General features: G+C 35.3%; 4 protein-coding genes across 20 annotated transcripts; 1 reads left to right on the plus strand and 3 right to left on the minus strand.

Annotated features, from left to right (window-relative positions):
• Positions 1–588: 588 nt before the first annotated feature.
• Positions 589–11,065, minus strand: LOC122576073. Of its 5 annotated transcripts, none has more exons than XM_043745875.1 (12): positions 9,028–11,065; positions 8,651–8,808; positions 8,039–8,317; positions 7,728–7,884; positions 5,680–6,391; positions 5,215–5,447; positions 4,953–5,141; positions 4,105–4,666; positions 3,949–4,022; positions 3,778–3,857; positions 3,233–3,476; positions 589–3,090 (listed from the first exon to the last, which is right to left on the minus strand). In XM_043745875.1, exons 1-12 carry the CDS (start codon positions 10,007–10,009, stop codon positions 1,148–1,150), a joined length of 5,613 nt encoding a protein of 1,870 aa, XP_043601810.1. In that variant the 5' UTR covers positions 10,010–11,065; the 3' UTR covers positions 589–1,147. The 5 variants fall into 5 exon arrangements, with proteins under 5 accessions (XP_043601810.1, XP_043601809.1, XP_043601812.1 ...); XM_043745874.1 differs by having other exon boundaries at positions 4,953–5,153; positions 9,028–11,029; XM_043745877.1 differs by lacking the exon at positions 3,778–3,857 and having other exon boundaries at positions 3,233–3,511.
• On the plus strand, positions 6,702–7,720 carry LOC122576077. The gene is made up of 2 exons (XM_043745910.1): positions 6,702–6,935; positions 7,009–7,720. Exons 1-2 carry the CDS (start codon positions 6,702–6,704, stop codon positions 7,669–7,671), a joined length of 897 nt encoding a protein of 298 aa, XP_043601845.1. The 3' UTR covers positions 7,672–7,720.
• LOC122576075 (synaptic vesicle glycoprotein 2B-like) lies at positions 10,923–14,750 on the minus strand. 12 transcript variants are annotated; one of them, XM_043745888.1, is made up of 10 exons: positions 14,598–14,750; positions 13,881–14,042; positions 12,927–13,089; positions 12,680–12,801; positions 12,376–12,614; positions 12,020–12,201; positions 11,694–11,938; positions 11,460–11,614; positions 11,240–11,355; positions 10,923–11,182 (listed from the first exon to the last, which is right to left on the minus strand). In XM_043745888.1, the coding sequence occupies exons 1-9, from the start codon at positions 14,635–14,637 to the stop codon at positions 11,308–11,310; spliced, it is 1,356 nt and encodes a 451-aa protein (XP_043601823.1). In that variant the 5' UTR covers positions 14,638–14,750; the 3' UTR covers positions 10,923–11,182; positions 11,240–11,307. The 12 variants fall into 12 exon arrangements, with proteins under 12 accessions (XP_043601823.1, XP_043601820.1, XP_043601819.1 ...); XM_043745885.1 differs by having other exon boundaries at positions 11,455–11,614; XM_043745884.1 differs by having other exon boundaries at positions 11,455–11,605; positions 12,322–12,614.
• A 138-nt stretch (positions 14,751–14,888) lies between these two features.
• Positions 14,889–17,256, minus strand: LOC122576078 (peroxiredoxin 1). Of its 2 annotated transcripts, none has more exons than XM_043745911.1 (4): positions 17,124–17,256; positions 15,704–15,854; positions 15,306–15,614; positions 14,889–15,219 (listed from the first exon to the last, which is right to left on the minus strand). In XM_043745911.1, exons 2-4 carry the CDS (start codon positions 15,835–15,837, stop codon positions 15,075–15,077), a joined length of 588 nt encoding a protein of 195 aa, XP_043601846.1. In that variant the 5' UTR covers positions 15,838–15,854; positions 17,124–17,256; the 3' UTR covers positions 14,889–15,074. The 2 variants fall into 2 exon arrangements, with proteins under 2 accessions (XP_043601846.1, XP_043601847.1); XM_043745912.1 differs by lacking the exon at positions 17,124–17,256 and adding an exon at positions 16,142–16,236.
• Positions 17,257–17,273: the final 17 nt, after the last annotated feature.

The following is a 17,273-nucleotide window of genomic DNA, read 5'->3' on the forward strand; positions in this document are numbered from 1 at the left end:
TAATGCGATCGAAGAGTTTTCGCGTTCGTGAGAGGTATCACGGGTATGAAAACACGTGAAAGGATCGTTCGAAGCTCCGAAGCGGGTGCGAGGGTTAAACAGAAAACAGGACGGGAAAGTTAAAAAGGGAGGGCAAGAGGAAGAAAAGGGGCAGCATTGCACGCACACGACACGAGCTTACTTTTAGTTTCTGTGCACCACTCGAAACTACCCCAGGGGTATTAATTTCATTTTATCAAACAACGGTAATACTTGGAACGACCCTCCGTTTTTGTTTGCTCTTACTCTTCAATTACGCGCGACGCGTATACATTTAAGTTTTTAAGATGGTGAAAGTTCTCATAGGAAAAAGTATTTTATTTGTTCAGGGTAGCTGCCAGTTAGATTAAATCCGATGGTAATTAATTACCATTTTATGCGTATCTTGCTTGAAATTAATTTATAGTATAGATTACTTTACGTATAGAAAGTTACGAGTAACGTTGCCTAATAGGCACAAAGGGAATGCCTAATAGGCATAAAGACGAGCATTTTTTAAATAGGCGAATACTGCGGGAAATAAATTTAACGAATAATATTTACCAAAAGTTAGTTGTTTTTTAAATATATTTAATTACACATTTGTACGAACAAACTTTTTATATTTTTGTTCCTTCTATCTAATACACTGTGACGTAGCAATTCTGGTATAATTTCGTTGCTATCATTTTATGTAAATGGGTTAATCTTATGATGCTTTATAACATTTAAATCCTGTCTAACGTACACTGTACTTTTAATACTATGAATATCCATCAACGGTATTTAATACAAGCTACTATTCGAATGATCAACTATTTAAACGTCCTATTATCATTAACACCGTATATTTTCTTTATTAGTTTCACGTGATACTGTTATTACATGTGTTATCATTTTCTGTATAATACTATGGAAAAGAAGACATAACTATTGACACGAAATAAGCGATACTTTAAAAGTTAGAAGGCAGCAAAAGTGTCGCAAAAGTTGAAACTTGATTTGAATTATTTATGGTATTATAAAGTAATCGCTATAAGAAAGGATGACTATCCTATTCGAAAAATTCTTTTCTTCAAACAATCGCCTGTCTTCCTACTAATTGGAAAATTAAATTTAGAAGCCATAATTATTCATTTTTCTTACTTCTCTCTGTACTATCCTGTTTGGAAGTCTTCTCACGATCGCTGGATTCCCAGCACTTATCAAAATCGTTTCGAACGTCGATTAACAAACTTTGTCTGCACAATTTCGAAACAGTGCTCATATTCTCCTCCTGTATATCCTTGCCACGTATCAATCGTGTAAACTTAAGTTTGTTAACAATTTTTGCGAACGATCCTAAGGGCTGTTGCTGCTTCGAGATCGACCTTGGAAGAGACTCGCATCCACGACTAGCCTCCGTGAGACGCACAAAAGTATCTGGATCCACGTTTATCATTCCGGCACTGGCAGATTTTACACGATCAGGACGAGAAACTGGACTGTTCGATAACTCATTCGCATTGTATTCATTTATAAATTGTTCAACCTTTTTCTCATTCGCTGTTTCCTCTTGTGCACCACGATTGTCTGATGCCTCGTTCGACAATGAGTTCAGCGTATGATTTACATCCGATACACTTTTGTTCGTCACTTCCTCTTGATTTTCCGAGATCTGTTCGTAATGATGAGGAAACGTTCTCGGAGAAATTTGATGTTTGGTCGATGGAGGTTCTAGCACGGAATGACAAAGCGGGCCACCACGACGCGACAAGAAATCTTCCTTCGCACGACGTATCCTTAACGAGTGCGATTCCAGAGACGTGTCTTCGGAAATCGTGTTCGTTCGACCGTCTCTTCTCGCTACCACGTTGGACAGAATCGTCAATTTATGAATAAGATCGGAAGACTGCGGATCGAATTTCGAGGAAGACGCATCTTTGATCTTCTCGTCAACCTGGGTCTTCAAACTGGGCAAGCTAATTCTGAAAGAGGCTTGATTTTGCTGTTCGCCTGGCTTTGCTTGCACCGATACGTCTGCTCGTTGATTCTTCTGTACGGCGGCTTGTTTAAACTCGCCATTTCTTCCTGGCAATTCGGTCGACGAAGCTCTATCTCGCTTCGTTTCTCTTGGAAACACGTTGCTTTCGCTGGTCGACGATTTTCTCGAGCTCTCCACGGATTTGCATCGTTCGAAGGTTGGTTTCTCGATAGATGCCCGTTCTTCCTTGCCATTTCCTTCGACCTTCGTTTCCTTGGCTTCGCGATCCTTCGAGGATGGGCGAAGAGGCCAAGGCAACGAAAGGGACATCCTCAAGAGTGCATCTTGACGATTTACTTTAGGGGATCCTGATCTGGATTTGCTTTTGCTTTTCCTTGTAAATACCTGATCGTCTTCGGAAGTGTCCTCCTTTTTAGCTGAATGCTCTTCCGAGCGTCGAAACGGAGAGAATATTATACGTTTCGTCCTAATGAAAACGTTTCGTGTCGGTGAACTAGAAACTTGCTTTTTAACATTCGATTCTTGGCTAGTCGGAACGTCGTGATCGCTGCTTGATCGACGACTGCTCTCAGAATTCTCAGTTGTAGCACGTTCCACAGGTGTTTTCGAGGATTTTGTTTTTTCGACGCAGCCTGTACTAGCTGTGGGCACGACTATCTTATTCAAAGTTTCCTCATTGATGATGATTCTCTCGAAACAACGTTCCTCACGGCTTGGCGTGACCGTGTAAGCAGTTGTTTCGATGGTCGGTTCGCGGCGACATTCGCGTGTACAAGAATTTGTACTGGATGACTGTGAAGACGTTGAAATATTTTCGATATCACGATACTCTCGCCATTTTTTTCTCTCAACCGATCGTGCGCTCGTTGTAGCGTCTATCGAACAATCTTGTTTCTCACGGTTTGAATACTCGACGAATGATTTGGTGGATTTATAGTTGTTTAAGTTTAATTTCGTTTCTGATGAATCATGACCGATATCTAGTTCTTCCTCGACTATACTGCAATTTTCTTCGATTTTCTTTAAACCGTCGTCCCTCCGATTGACGCAAAAAAGATCTACTTCACGCGTAGTAGGCTTGACTTCATCTAAGAGTAATTATGATATTTTTATTTCTGATTTGAACCTTTTTACGACGCTTACAAAATTTCTTAAAATACGAGATACGAATAAATTGCGCATTAAATTACAAATGTTAATTATTGTATTTATTAACTAATTAGAACGTACCTAATTCACAAGCGTTCGGTGTTTTTGGTAAACTTGAGGTCGTTTCTTTTTTACAATTCGCCATTGACTGCATATTCGTTAAAGAGCAACGAGGAGGATCGCTGGTTCCCAGGATTATTTCCTCGTATTCGTTGTTGGGCTTATTCGTTGCTTCAGCACCGTCTTTTCCACTATTGCCGCTCTCATCCTTTCCTACCGCTTGGTTATCAGATCGTTGCTCGTGCTCCTTTTCGCTCGATAACTCCTGGTTGTACCGACAGGTCGATACTTTTGATTGCGCTATGATAAAACTTTATTCTGAAGACAATGATCTTTCTTTCATCGTTACTTTCATTTTTTTACTTTCCCTTGAAGAATCGGTTCGAACATTAGAAACAAACTAAGATTTTTTAAACAAATTAATCTTCGAGCTTTCACATTGAATTTTCTCTAAGTTGTATTTACACATTTGTCACCAATTGTAAGGAAAACAAGTAACAAAATAAAATAAAAAATATTTGGAAGGCAGAATGATAAACTGCGCTATAAAATTTCACAAAATCTACCATTGTTTCTTTTATGCCTGCACCAAAAATAGAACGATTTCCAAGATTCCATTCACGGATAGTTTTGTTTTCGTTCGTTTCTAGAACGGAAAACAAGGCATTCTTTACTTGGCTTTCGTCACCAACCTCAGAACCTATCAGAAGCTTCGTTAATTACCTTATTAAACTTACCATCAGATACATGCTTCTCCACGTCCCTTCCAATTTCTTCTTCATCGACGGTTGATGTTACAGGAACATCTTCTCTAAAAATGGAAAAATTTCTGAAGCTGTAATTCATTTCTTCATACAGTAGGTTCTTGCAGAACAAACGTTGATTTCATATACCTTTCGAAATTAACGCGACTTTGATCTTCTATTTTCTTTTCTTCTTTTATAACGTTAGATTCTGTATCCCCGTCTGTCGAACAAATCGAACTACTTGATTTGACAGAATCTTTGTCCAATTCTTCTTTAATACCAGACATCTGCTTTTTACTCGTTGAACTTGTGGAGAACCAATGCTCTGATTCTTCATTGTTCGGGGAGATTTTTTCATTATACCAAGATTTCGTCATTTCAGATTGTTCCAGACTCAAACTGTCTTCGCTCGAGAAACTTTTCCTTTGATTCCACTTGTTAGATTTCCAAAGATTGTGATCAGAATTTTCCTCGATCTCGATCAAAAATACCGGGGATGGTTCGTGACTGGAAGTGACTGTACCGAGTGGTACGGCGATACTAGTGGTTTCGCTCGCTGCAACCGAATATACTGGTGTTTGATGAGGTTGCACCCTCTCCAGGGGACTTGCAGTTTCCTCGATAACGTCTTCGATGTCTACGATCATCGCCTCCGGTTCGGAGTCATCCATTATATCTTCGGCTACGTCCTCTCTTCTCCGACAATCGACTGAGAAAATGAAATTTTGAAATTATAAACGAGGATATTGATTAACGGGCTACGCCTGTTTTCACGCTAGAATTACCAATGACAGGTATATAAAAATATTCATGTATATGTACGTAACGTAAAAGAAAATCTTTATTCACATACTTCGCCAAAAATCATTCGAATTCCTAAAAATGCACCAGCATAAATTTATAAAATTTCTGTGAATAATTATAAATTGTACGTTTTGATTACTTCGGTAGTTCTAGTGTTAACACGGCTGTTGAAACTAAATGATAATACTTACTAGTATCTGGCAAGATATCGACACGATCCAAATCTTTCAATCTATTCGCGAGATGATCCAATGACTGTAAGCTGTTCGAACGGCGTACAAAAAATGCAGCTTGATCAGTTTTCTCAATCATTGCGCCGACAGATTTCGATCTCTTCAAACAGCCGCCTTTCAACAATACCGGTTCGTTGCTTCTAACTTCTAAGTAATTACCTATTCAAACGATCATGTGGAGAAAACTGTTCTATCAGTGATTGATGAATTAAAATCTTACTTGTGGGTGAATTCGTTGATGTTTCGATAGTCGATCGTCTCAGAGAAGGTATATAACCGGGTCCTAGGAGGCGGAAGGTCGAGGATGTGGGCGATATTCCACGATACCGTTCCCAATCGTATAGTTTTCTTGTGAATTCTCGTGAAATACCTTCGAATCGGTAGGATCCGACGGACGTTCGTACGAAAACTTCGTTGCTATCGTTTAGACTCTGTGTTCCATCGGCATATGATCTTAAATAAAATATGCACGTTAGTAAGATGTGTGTCACTGCCAGGCTGTTTGATTTCATATGAACATGAAAATTAGTAGACTTACAAATGTGAATATTTCTTCAATTATTGGTATTATTGTTATTATTTTTAATTGGAATGTTAAAAGGAAAGAGTAGAGTAGAATTTCTATTTACGGTTAGTTTACGTTTAATGTTAATCTTAATAAATAAAACATATATTTGCGTTATACCTTGAATCTGCATCAAAACACTCTTCCAACTGTTGAGCGTCACACCCCCGTCTCTCTTTAATCGTATTATTATTAAAAAATGATAGTAACCTTTCTAGAACGAAAAATTCGGTTTCATCTATCCCAGACGCGATTCTATGTTGATGCGATTTCGATCGTATCGAGTATTGAGAATCATGATTGCCAGTCTCGTTCGTTCTCTTCGAATTTTCTATTTTTCGTGGAAAATCTTCGCAGAGCTGAGACTTCCCGTCGTTAGCGATGTCTCCACATTCACTGTTAACTTGCGGGGTTGCAATCTCTCTATTTCTGTGCTCAGTTTTCGAAGGAGATCTCCAAAGTTGCCAGTCGGTCAAACGACGTCGTTTGATCCTCTGTTGTTCAAAGGGAGCACTTCCTCGTCGTACTTTCTTTGCGCGTTTCCAGTCCTGCAGCTTCTTCCTAAATTCAGGAGCTAATCTTTCTTCAGATAATAAACTTTCTCGGGGACTTGGCAAACTGGGTGAAATTTCACGAACTTCTTTCGTGGCAACGCGAGGTGGAAGATTCTTTAAACGTTCCCATTCGATCAGTTTTTGGTAGAATTCGGTCCCCAGTTTTTCCCTAAGAGCTCGGTGATCTCGTCGTGTGCCCACTTGCGCGTTCGACGGTGTTGCCTTCTCGGCATTTTCCACGCTGTCGTTATGATTACAGCCGATTGATGCTTCCAGTCCTGGTGAGTAAGACAAAGAATTGTTATCGATGTTGAATTTCAGTGCAATCGATCATAGAAGTGCTCGTTAATTAATTAATTGATAAAAAAGCAGCATTTATCTGACCTTAGTGATTCATTGATTGGCAAAAGTTTATAATAAATTGTTCTCTATCAATCTCGTCAAATATAAAGCAATACTTCGTATTATTACTGTTTATATCGATTATTAGAACTACTACGAACTTCTCGACCATTCCAATATCAAAAATCGTCTTCTTTTGTCGCACGGAGATCGGCTGTTTGATTACTTTCTATTCGTGAATTTGGCATGTTGGTCGCAAAATTTATTGTCCCTGTCATTCGTAGAATTCATACCAATATTATCAAATATTCTGTACAGGGTAAGCAATGCAGCAAGGCACTATGTAAGAGACCTCAAGACGTTAAAAAGGAAACGATATTACCGAAATGTAAAGAATATCAAGAGAAACTTGCTAAATGTCCGAAACTATCTAAGGAACAGCGATGTTGTAAGAAACTGTTTGCAAAACCTCCACCAAAAGTAATAAACGCGTACATTATTCTATCACATTAACACAATGATCCTCGACAACGATCTGTAACTTACATTTCAGTGCAAAGAAAGAAGCGTCGTGGATGTTTATCAGAAAGCGTATGAGAATGTTACGAAACAGGCAAACGCTATCTTGAATAACATTCAGAACGAATCAAAATCTATGTTCGTCCAATTAAAGAAAGATATAGAACTGTCGAAAAATAACGAGCAGGTAATGGTGAAAGGAATTTTGCACGACATTAAAAAAACTCTTCAGAAGTTGCTCGCAGTGGATCCATCGTTTGGTTCTATGAAAAGGAAATCTGCTATGTCGCTGAATCACGAGGTTCGCCAGGCTTTCGAGAACGTGGAATACGATGTCGTACCCCGAATAAAACGAATAAAAGTAAATATCGAGTGTTTAGAGCGCGACGTGTTAGTTTGCATCGATCGTGCCAAATCTCTGATAGTCTCCTGTCGCAAATGCAAAACTCCGCAAGCGTTGGCCAAATGCATCGAAGAAAACGCAGTCTACGCGGAGAAGATATTAGACAAAACGTCTCAGAACGCGCAAACTGGTTTGGATAAAATCGAATCGTTGCAACGTGGAATTTTGGAATATCACAAGGCATCGTTAACGAATGTTTCGCAAACGTGTCGCAAAAAGGGCGAAGCATTTTTGGAACACCTAAACAATTGTGTCACTGCTGCTAAAAACGAACAGAAACGGCGATCATCGTGAAGCTGGTCCTCTTAGAAAGAAATATCATTGTATGAATAGGTAAATTATTAAATTACCGTCTTGAAAAAGCATCTGTCTGGAAACGACGTTGATGAAACTCGATGAGATGCTTGAAGTTGAATTCGTTAGAAACGCTCGTCTGACTTTGTTCCATTTGGAGTCCGATCTCTGTGCTTTTGACGGAAGAATCGCTGATTCTCCACCATATGATCGCTGTTACATTATAATAAAAACGTGTGAAGTTTAAAAAGTTAATTGATCAAAATTAACTAAATCAATAATTAAGGTAAATAATTCGTGGAGAAAATCCATCTTCGAAATATAAGAAGAGATTAATTTTTCATTTATAGAGGAAGACAATATTAACCTGTCGTTTAAAATCCTTGTTTATAGACAGATCTCGGTATGTCTTCCTGGGTTGTGGAGAATTTCCGGCAGAGGTGTTTGCATTAAAAAAGAGTGGTGAGTTTGATTCCGGGGAAGATATGTATCTGTTGTCCTCATCGTGTGAAGGTATCGTAATAGTTAAAGTTGGCGTTGATCTCTTTGATGTCGATTCTGTATCTTTTTCGTCTATTTTATTCGACGATAGCATCGCGTGATCGTTATCCGATGTAATCCGAATTAATGGTTTTCCTTGTCCGATCTAGTTTTGTATAAAAATTGTATTTTGATAATAGAAAGATTTATATCGAGTAAATATTTTATAGAAAAGCGAATCATGATTTGAACTATATTATACTTTCGTATCAGTCGTTATCAACACGATATCAGCTAATGATTTTTGTTCCAGTAAAATTTATTTGTGAGAATTGGTGTACGAAAGTAAATTTTACGTTCGTAAATACATATATCGCAAAGACAAAGTATGTGGAAAATAAAAGTTAGCGGATATTTAGCTAATTAAACTGCATCCAAATGTGTAAAGATAATAGACAATAAAATATAATTTAATAAGTAACAATAACATTTTATTTACCTCATTTGTTAGACCCGTTTCATTAACTTGCAAAGTGTCCAGTATAAGGATATTATCATCAAGAGATTTGCTATGCCAATCTCCATAATCTGCCTTTTTATTAGATTTTCTCTTTAAGGATTGATAATCTAAATGATTTAAAGCACTTTTCTGTGAACCTAAAAAAATTTAACGAATTACGAAAAAACATGTACATACGATCATCTATCAAGACCGAGTTTCAAAATTTGTCTGAGTGATTTAGTTACAAATGATCATCCTCGTGTCTTTCATTTAAATCATTAATTTTCAAAAAGATAATAATCGACAAACTGTAATGGCAAAAATATTTGTAACGAATACATATATATGTAAACAAAAGTTTACGAATTTCGTACAATCATAAAATCCTTCGTTGAACGAAGATGGAGATGAAGTTCCACCAAAGAGCGTGCCCGTGTTACAAGGTTCGTTAACGGGTGACGAAGTGGCCGTATTGTTCGATTCCTTAATTTCAACATCTGGATTTCTGTGACATTTAGTCGTTGGAGTGGAGGGAGAGGCGGTGGTCGTCGATGACGTGCTCGTTGTCATCGATGGATCCATTATTTCCGTATCGTTCGTATAAGCCCTTTCCCACTTGAAAGCAGCTTTAACCCTGGTCCACTTTGAAACTTTCGGTGCGCTCCCAGAAATTTCATCTGACGACGTTTGCTTGTCGATGTCGAATTTATTTCTCGTTTGTCTCGACGAGGAAGATCGGATATTCCGCTTTTGAAACGGCGAATCTCTGCAATTCGACAACATAGCGTCTAACAAGGATTCTGCGAATCCAGTATCCTCGTCGCAAACGTTGATCGTCGCGTCCTTGTCTCGGTCGAAAGCATTTTCCAACTTCTGATTGGCATTACGGAGTACTTTCAGCCGCTCTAAATTCCTGACGCGTCTAAAAAATTTGGAATTGCGATCCCTGAGCTCGAGAATTTCCTCGGCGAAAGCATACAGACGATCCAACTGCTCGAAGGCGTCTTCCGCGTAAAGACTTGAAATAGCCATTGCAGACATAGCAGAATTTCTCGAAGGACACTCCGAGGTTTGACCTTCGAACGGCAACGTTCCGAAATCCGTCAAGTAGGCGATTATGTCTTCGTCTTCATCGACGTTTCGACTCTGTCCTATTTCCGCCTGATTTCGCGTATTTTGCAGACGCCATAGGCTCGCCCATGGATCCGGTGGAGGTACAGGTAAATCACTCTCATCCACTTTGTGTTTGGCTTTGAATAATGTCTTTTGTTCGTTAACACGGCTCGTGCATGGTCGACCGACATTTCTTTCGGTCTTTTGACCACTGTGATCAGTAAACTTCTCATTATCCACCATTTGGCTAGTTTTATCTAATACGTTTACCAACGCGTTTTACATGTGCGTTTTACGCTGCTCGCTCTCTCTCTCTCTCTCTCTCTCTCTCTCTCTCGAGTTTGTCAATTGAATTATTAATATTCTAAATATATCAGAGTAATCTAATTTTAGAATACATCTTTTTTCATGGACATTATAGGCGTAGCACCGAATCGAGTTTAGACACCTCTGGTAACAAAGTTTGGGATATTTAGAAATTGTAACATCTATTTATTTAATTTGAAATTAACACAATACAGAATGACAGTCACTGCTGAAGTATTTAACAATAATGCCTTTTATTTTCGATGCTGAAGTCAAGGTAACGGGGACGAACAATGAACAGCACCAAATTTTGTATCACTCTTTCGTTACACATCAGTAACAATTTACTTGTTTGATCCTCTATCGCTGATCCAACACGAAGTAAACACACGACCGATGGTATTTTACCGTACGTTTAATTGTTAATGAAACCGATGTTATTACGAATATTCGTGTTAAGGGATATCGTTAGGTCTTGCGGCGAATATCTCGAAGGTTCGCGGTGGGAATGCATTTTTTACGTTTGGCGGCGTCAAGAGAGCCGCGGAAGAAGCGGCCTGAAATCGCAACAACGTCCTCGCGTGATTATTTTCGGTAGCGAGCATTCGGCATTCGTATTTACAACGAATACAAGAGCGTATTCGTGACGACGAGGCTTTCCACCACGTTCGAAGAGCATGCGCGAGAGCATGTCCACGATAACCACGTAAAAGAGACGGTCTTCCTGTTCTCGTCGAAAATAGACGGTGGAAAGACTATGGCGTATACTCTCGAATAGCCGCCCACGTTTGTATTTATATGCGTCTGCATGCCCTGTACTGATTGCAATACAACTATTTTTTGCTACACCTTTACCGCCATATTTTTTTTATTATATTTTCTACCATACCATACACGAAAGAAATTTGCCTAATTCTTATGTACTATAGAAACATTTATGACTGCTACCGAAATATGAATAACGATCTGCTCTGTTTTTTACAACATAACTATAGTCCATAGAGAATTATTTATAATTTATCGAGATTATAAAAATATGAACATTAAGAAGTTATTCTTGCATCGGTAATCGGGTTAGGTCAGGCATTCGTGACCCTGCAACAGCAGCACCTGAAACCATTAACTCGTTAAATTCGTTCAACATTTTTAATCACCAAGTTTACTTACTCAACAGAACTCCTGACATAATGTAGATACTAGTAAGACACTGTATATTTAGAAAAAGTTTAGTAAAACTACCAACCAAGTATGGAAATATTCTGGATAAACCGATAATCGTACCCCTGAAATTATACTAAATTCACTAAAAATTTCATATATCTTTGTATACGTCACTAACAAAAAAATATGCGTCTAATCACAGAAACTGTTTCATAATTAACCTTACGCCGGTAAAATAATTTTCCAGTAAAAGTATCGAAGTTGTCGTACGACCAATCGCGTAAGCTGCTAGTATGATCAATGAAAGAACGATTTGTACTATATTATGAACTGTAAATAATAAACCAAGACACGCGGCTGTTCCCACTAATCCTGAAAGTACTAAAAAATAAAATCGAAAAGATTTGTCCTTAATAATATAGCAACGTTAGAATGAATAGTGTACTAACGATACGCTTACCTAGAAATATTTTTCTACCAATAACATCGATGCCAATTAGCAACAAAATTTCTCCTAATATGTAGCTCAAAGATAAATAGAAAAGAATTCTAAAACGATCCGTGTCTATTTCTTGACAATTGTGCAAAAATCCTAATGCCAAGTTCTCTATATCGACAACGCATGTAGAATTCTTCTTTGCTGATTTGTTAAAGTTTTCTGTTTCTTGAAACAATTGCGTATTCCAAAGAGCAACCCAAATGATTCTAGTTATTGTAATCATATTATTACAACAAATGATAAAGCGTGTATAATGCGATTACGTTTAATAGAAAACGATATGTTACCCTGGAAATTGTAAAAGGTTGATACAAAGTCCTAATATCGTGGTACATTTAAATGGTGTGCTGCATATCTTGCGGATTCGTTTGCGTGTTTTTATACAGAATTTCCATACTATTTTACTCACATTTCCTGTATCTTCTTCATCTTCCTCGTCTGGTCGAACACAATTGTCTAAAGTACGTAACTGGAATAATAAAATGAATTACTGTATATTATATATTTCAGTCGTTGAAAGGTTTGCAGCTTGGAAATGGTTGTAATGTTTCAATATTTTAGCAGTGTTATTATCTGAAATTTGACTCACAGAAAAACTGCATTTATAAAAAGAGAGAGATGACTTAATATAAGATAATCGTACTGTATAAGTATCGGCATGCTTCGAATTATTAATTGCATAGATCTGCCGTAATACAGTTAGCGCTTCTTCGTACCGACGCCGATAAAGCAAGTATCTAGGACTTGCCGGTAATAAACTAGTCGCACATGCCATGATCAAATTTGGTATACCTCCTAATCCTATAAGGACTCGCCAAGAATTTGGTCGAAATTTTTTGTTTTGTAATCGCACGATCGAAGGCATCAATAGCCATGACAATCCTATTTTCAATTACCATAAAACGTTTAATGACTTTTGGACTTTCGTACTCCTTTATAATCTTTACCTAAAGCAGACACATAACCAATAACTCCTAATACATCCAAAGCAACTAAACAAAAGCCTCTTCGTTTCATGGGCAAAAATTCGATTACATATACTCTTAAAACCACGTTATTACCAGCTAATCTAAAAAAATATACATTGTTATACATATGTAACGAGCAGATATTTTCAGCTTTACGTGTATACATACCTCACTTATTATGCATGACAATTACATATGTGATTTCATAGATAATAATTGGACTTACCCCAGTCCAAGTACAAATATTGAAAGGTATATCAGGAAAGTAGTTTGCGCAAAGGATAAACTGATAGTGGCGCAGAACACAGCGATCATAGTGGCGGGAATCGATCCTTTACGTCCACTTGCATCGATTATTATTCCGAATACAAATGCTCCTACAGCCATTCCTATACACAATCTTATTTTCATAAAATATTACAAATTATCTAAATATAAAATATTCTATAATTTATTTTAAATATATTTTATTTGGAAACGTAAAGACACAAAGTAAAAAGATTTATAACATCATTGAATTAGGATCAATAAGGTTTTAAAACGGTCTCTGCTAACCAGTTATTTTTCATTCTACCAAGGAGACTACAGGGTTTATGTAACCAGTAATTGCGTGATATGTGATAAGATTATTTTCCGCTTATTGCTAAAGTAATGACAAGAGAACCTCACTTGATTAATCATTCACCTTACTGAATTAGTTATACTAGAGGGGAAATTTGGTTAGTTGGTACAACTCTGATTATACTATCGTTGTAATTTATATTTGCATATAATTGACCTGTGACGTCATCTAGTTACTAATATCGTTAAAAAAATAGTAAGGAAGAACCCCTTTCATGATCACTTATCTAAGATTTCTTCATTATTTCTCAACATCGACATATTCTATTTAATAAGCAATATACTTTTTTTTATCATTGTTTCATAATCCCTTTTTCTATCTTGTCTAACTTATGAGATTTCTTTATCTTTGTTTTTACGGCAGCAGAGGAACTAAATAGCGTTGGAACCATATTTCACCTTATTGAATTGTATATAATTTTGATTTACTTGTATTTACATACGTAAATTTTTGTTGACTAATTATCAGTTAGTCATATTCTTGTAAGAAATGCATTTTGTATATATATATATATATATATATGTATGCATGTATGTATGCATGTATATGTATATGTACCTAAAGTTAACATAGCATACACAGTAGTCACTTGGCTTGTATTTAGGCTTAAATCACATGCCATAAATGGGATTATAACTAAAATAATTGGAAGAACGCAAGCTTCTGCAAATGCACACATACCACATAATCCAACAATAAAGCAATGATAAAGCCCACATCCTGTAATTAGATATTAAATTTTATGAATATGGTTATAATGTTTCAATGTTTTATTCCATACTGGTCGTTGAATAAAAAGATTTCTCTCTTTTTCTGTGCCTTGAGTTATTAAGCTAGCCTTGAATTTTCTAACCATTCTAATGAATCATTTTCTAATTTTACGTTTCTCATTTTCTAGTGTTACGTTGCAGCTGATAAAAAGAATTCAATAACATATAATAAAGAGATGTTGAAGTAATGTAATTTCAAAAGATATTGTACTATCATAATAGAAAGTATTGTAGAAATACAAATAAATTATAGTTATTCTTGATACATTCTCTCTATATTTTAAGATTAAAGATAATTTCAAAATGTTGTTATTGAATTCGTCATTTTGTAGGCTATGATATAATACTAAATACATTTACATCAAAAACATCTTAATATTCTGAAAAATATGGTATGAAAAAGTGAAATATTTCTATTCAGTGCTCCATCAAGAACATATTTCGCAAATTACGTATTGATCACTTTTTAATATAGTAAATGAATGAATTATTTAAATTTCTTAACCTGTTTTAGCAATAACCTTTTCACAGTCATTAGTCATCATTTATTATAGAATTTGGTAGATACTGATTTACAGAATTCCATTTGTTACACTGAGAAGTTATTGAGACATACATTTATCATCTTACTGTAATAACATTAATTCAGTAATTTCAAATTCATACTCTCAAAATTAAGTTGCTAACAAAAACTATTTAATAATTGAAAATAACAATCTTCACTTTGAAGACACACAATTATACACATAGAAACATTAAACAAAAATAATGGAGAATATTAAATAAATAATTTAAGTACACAATATATGAAATACATTTATTATAGGGAATGAAAATTGTTCATATTGAAAATATAATTAGCATTGATATTTAAATAATATCCTATTCATTACAAAATAATCCACTGATTTTTAGTACGAATAAAGTATTATACATAAATGACAGCTTTAATAAAATGTAGGAATCTTTTTAATTGGTGCATTTATGTATCCTTGAAATATTCCTTAGAAGCAGCCACATCAGGCTTCATAGTCTTCTTTCCTGGTTTCCAGCCAGCAGGACATACTTCTCCATGTTTATCAGTATACTGGAATGCTTGAACTAAACGCAGAGTCTCATCAACAGATCTACAAATACATGAATTTGTTATGTAGAGCAGCATTAAAAACTATATGTTATATATAAAAACATTATCTTATCATATCAATTTTACCTGCCAACTGGTAAATCATTAATAGTAACTTGACGTAGCTTTTGTTTGTCATCTATGATAAAGAGACCACGGAATGGAACTCCGCTTTCTTCATCAAGCACGCCATAATCGCGTGCAATCTTAGTACTTTTGTCAGCAAGAAGGGGAATGTTCATTTCACCAAGACCGCCCTGTTTACGTGGTGTATTTACCCATGCCAAGTGACTGAAGTGAGAATCAGTAGATGCAGCAATGAGTTTACAACCAATTTTCTCAAACTCTTCGGCACGATCAGAAAAGGCAATGATTTCAGTTGGGCAAACAAATGTACTGTAAAACAAATGATCACGTATCATTATATGACATGTTAAACTATACATATAATGCCAAATATAAAAATTATAAAATGATATATTTACAAGTCTAATGGATAGAAGAACAATACAACATATTTCCCTTTGTAGTCAGAAAGGGAAATTTCTTTAAATTCTCCCTTTACAACTGCAGTACCATGGAAAGCAGGAGCAGGTTTCTGAAGTGCTGGGACTGGCATGATTATGTTTTGAATTACTGCAACAAAAAGAAGATTTTTATCAATAAGATTGATATTACTTGATGAAGCAAATTGTAGAACTTTGTTGAGCTTGTAAGAAAAAAGAAAGTATTTCTGTATAGTGACTTGTTATAAACAAATTATATATATATGTGTAACAATTATATCTTTATATGAAATATATGAAGAATGTAGATATTCACAAAATTATAAATATCTGTATTTTAAACCTTTAAGTATACAAATTATCTTTAACCTTTAAGTTCCAAATTTTATAACATTATCATAGTCGAATTTATCTTACCTATAAAGAAGAGTAGCGAATTTTTTCCGTTATATCTTTAACCTTCGGCTTATCGCTGTTACATAAATCCTAATTCTCTTTTTTGTTATCTAAATATTACGTATAAATTTGTTAAAAAATAAGAAAAAAATATACTTCGTAATATTTCGCATTTTTTATGAAATTAATATATATATAATTTTAGAAAATGAAATATCAAAAATTATTACTAATTAATGTATTTGAAAATTAGCTGAATAATAGTAGATGAATAACATGATTGATTATTAAAAGCAATGAATCTTCTAGAACTGATGAAATAATAGACCGGTAAAGTCAACCATTTCAAATTACAAAAAATATAAAAACAATAATTAAGATGTTTTACAAAATGTTAAAAATTGGCACAATTATGTAAAATAGTCTATATTAGATATTTATATCCGAAAGAAAACTTTATTTTAATTATGCTGACTGTCCAGATTTAAACGCAAAAGATTAAAGATTTATTTTGCAAGTATAAAATTTTTCCCATACTTATGCAAGTACCACACAATCATCGACCTTTCGAAATACATATTGTAGCACATATTTCATATAATACAATTAAATATTATCTGTGAAACTAATGAAATGATTTCTAGTAGTAACGTCGATATTCAGGCTTTCTACAACATCTTTTTTGTGTGATTTTGCACCATCGAGAACCTTCCGAAGGAAGAAACAGAATATATAGATCTTCGCAAAAAGAAGTCAAATACAAACCATTTCAATCTAAGTTTAATGGAATAATAAAATATATTTCTTATTTTTAATGCTTATCTATAAATATTTGTAATATTTAACAATTATTAAATGTACGCTTACAAATATTGTTAAAATATTTATAAAAACAATTGAATAACGATTAAATGTATTCCAAAATGAATTAAATATAAATACTACCTTAAAATAACAATTGCGTACAATTATAATTTTTCGCTTTGTGATAAAGTCTACTTACTTTGTATTTTATACGTAAGATCGAGTGAACTCTCTCGCTTCCAAAGAAGTATGTGAATAGTAATCGGTTCCAGTAGAATGTACGTAGTAATATTTGCAACCGCAATCGAAGAAGACTATATGCGCCATCTGTAGTATGTACATACCGCCA

Source organism: Bombus pyrosoma, linkage group LG15, assembly GCF_014825855.1.
Source record: "Bombus pyrosoma isolate SC7728 linkage group LG15, ASM1482585v1, whole genome shotgun sequence".
In the NCBI taxonomy this organism is placed as follows: Eukaryota; Metazoa; Arthropoda; class Insecta; order Hymenoptera; family Apidae; genus Bombus; species Bombus pyrosoma.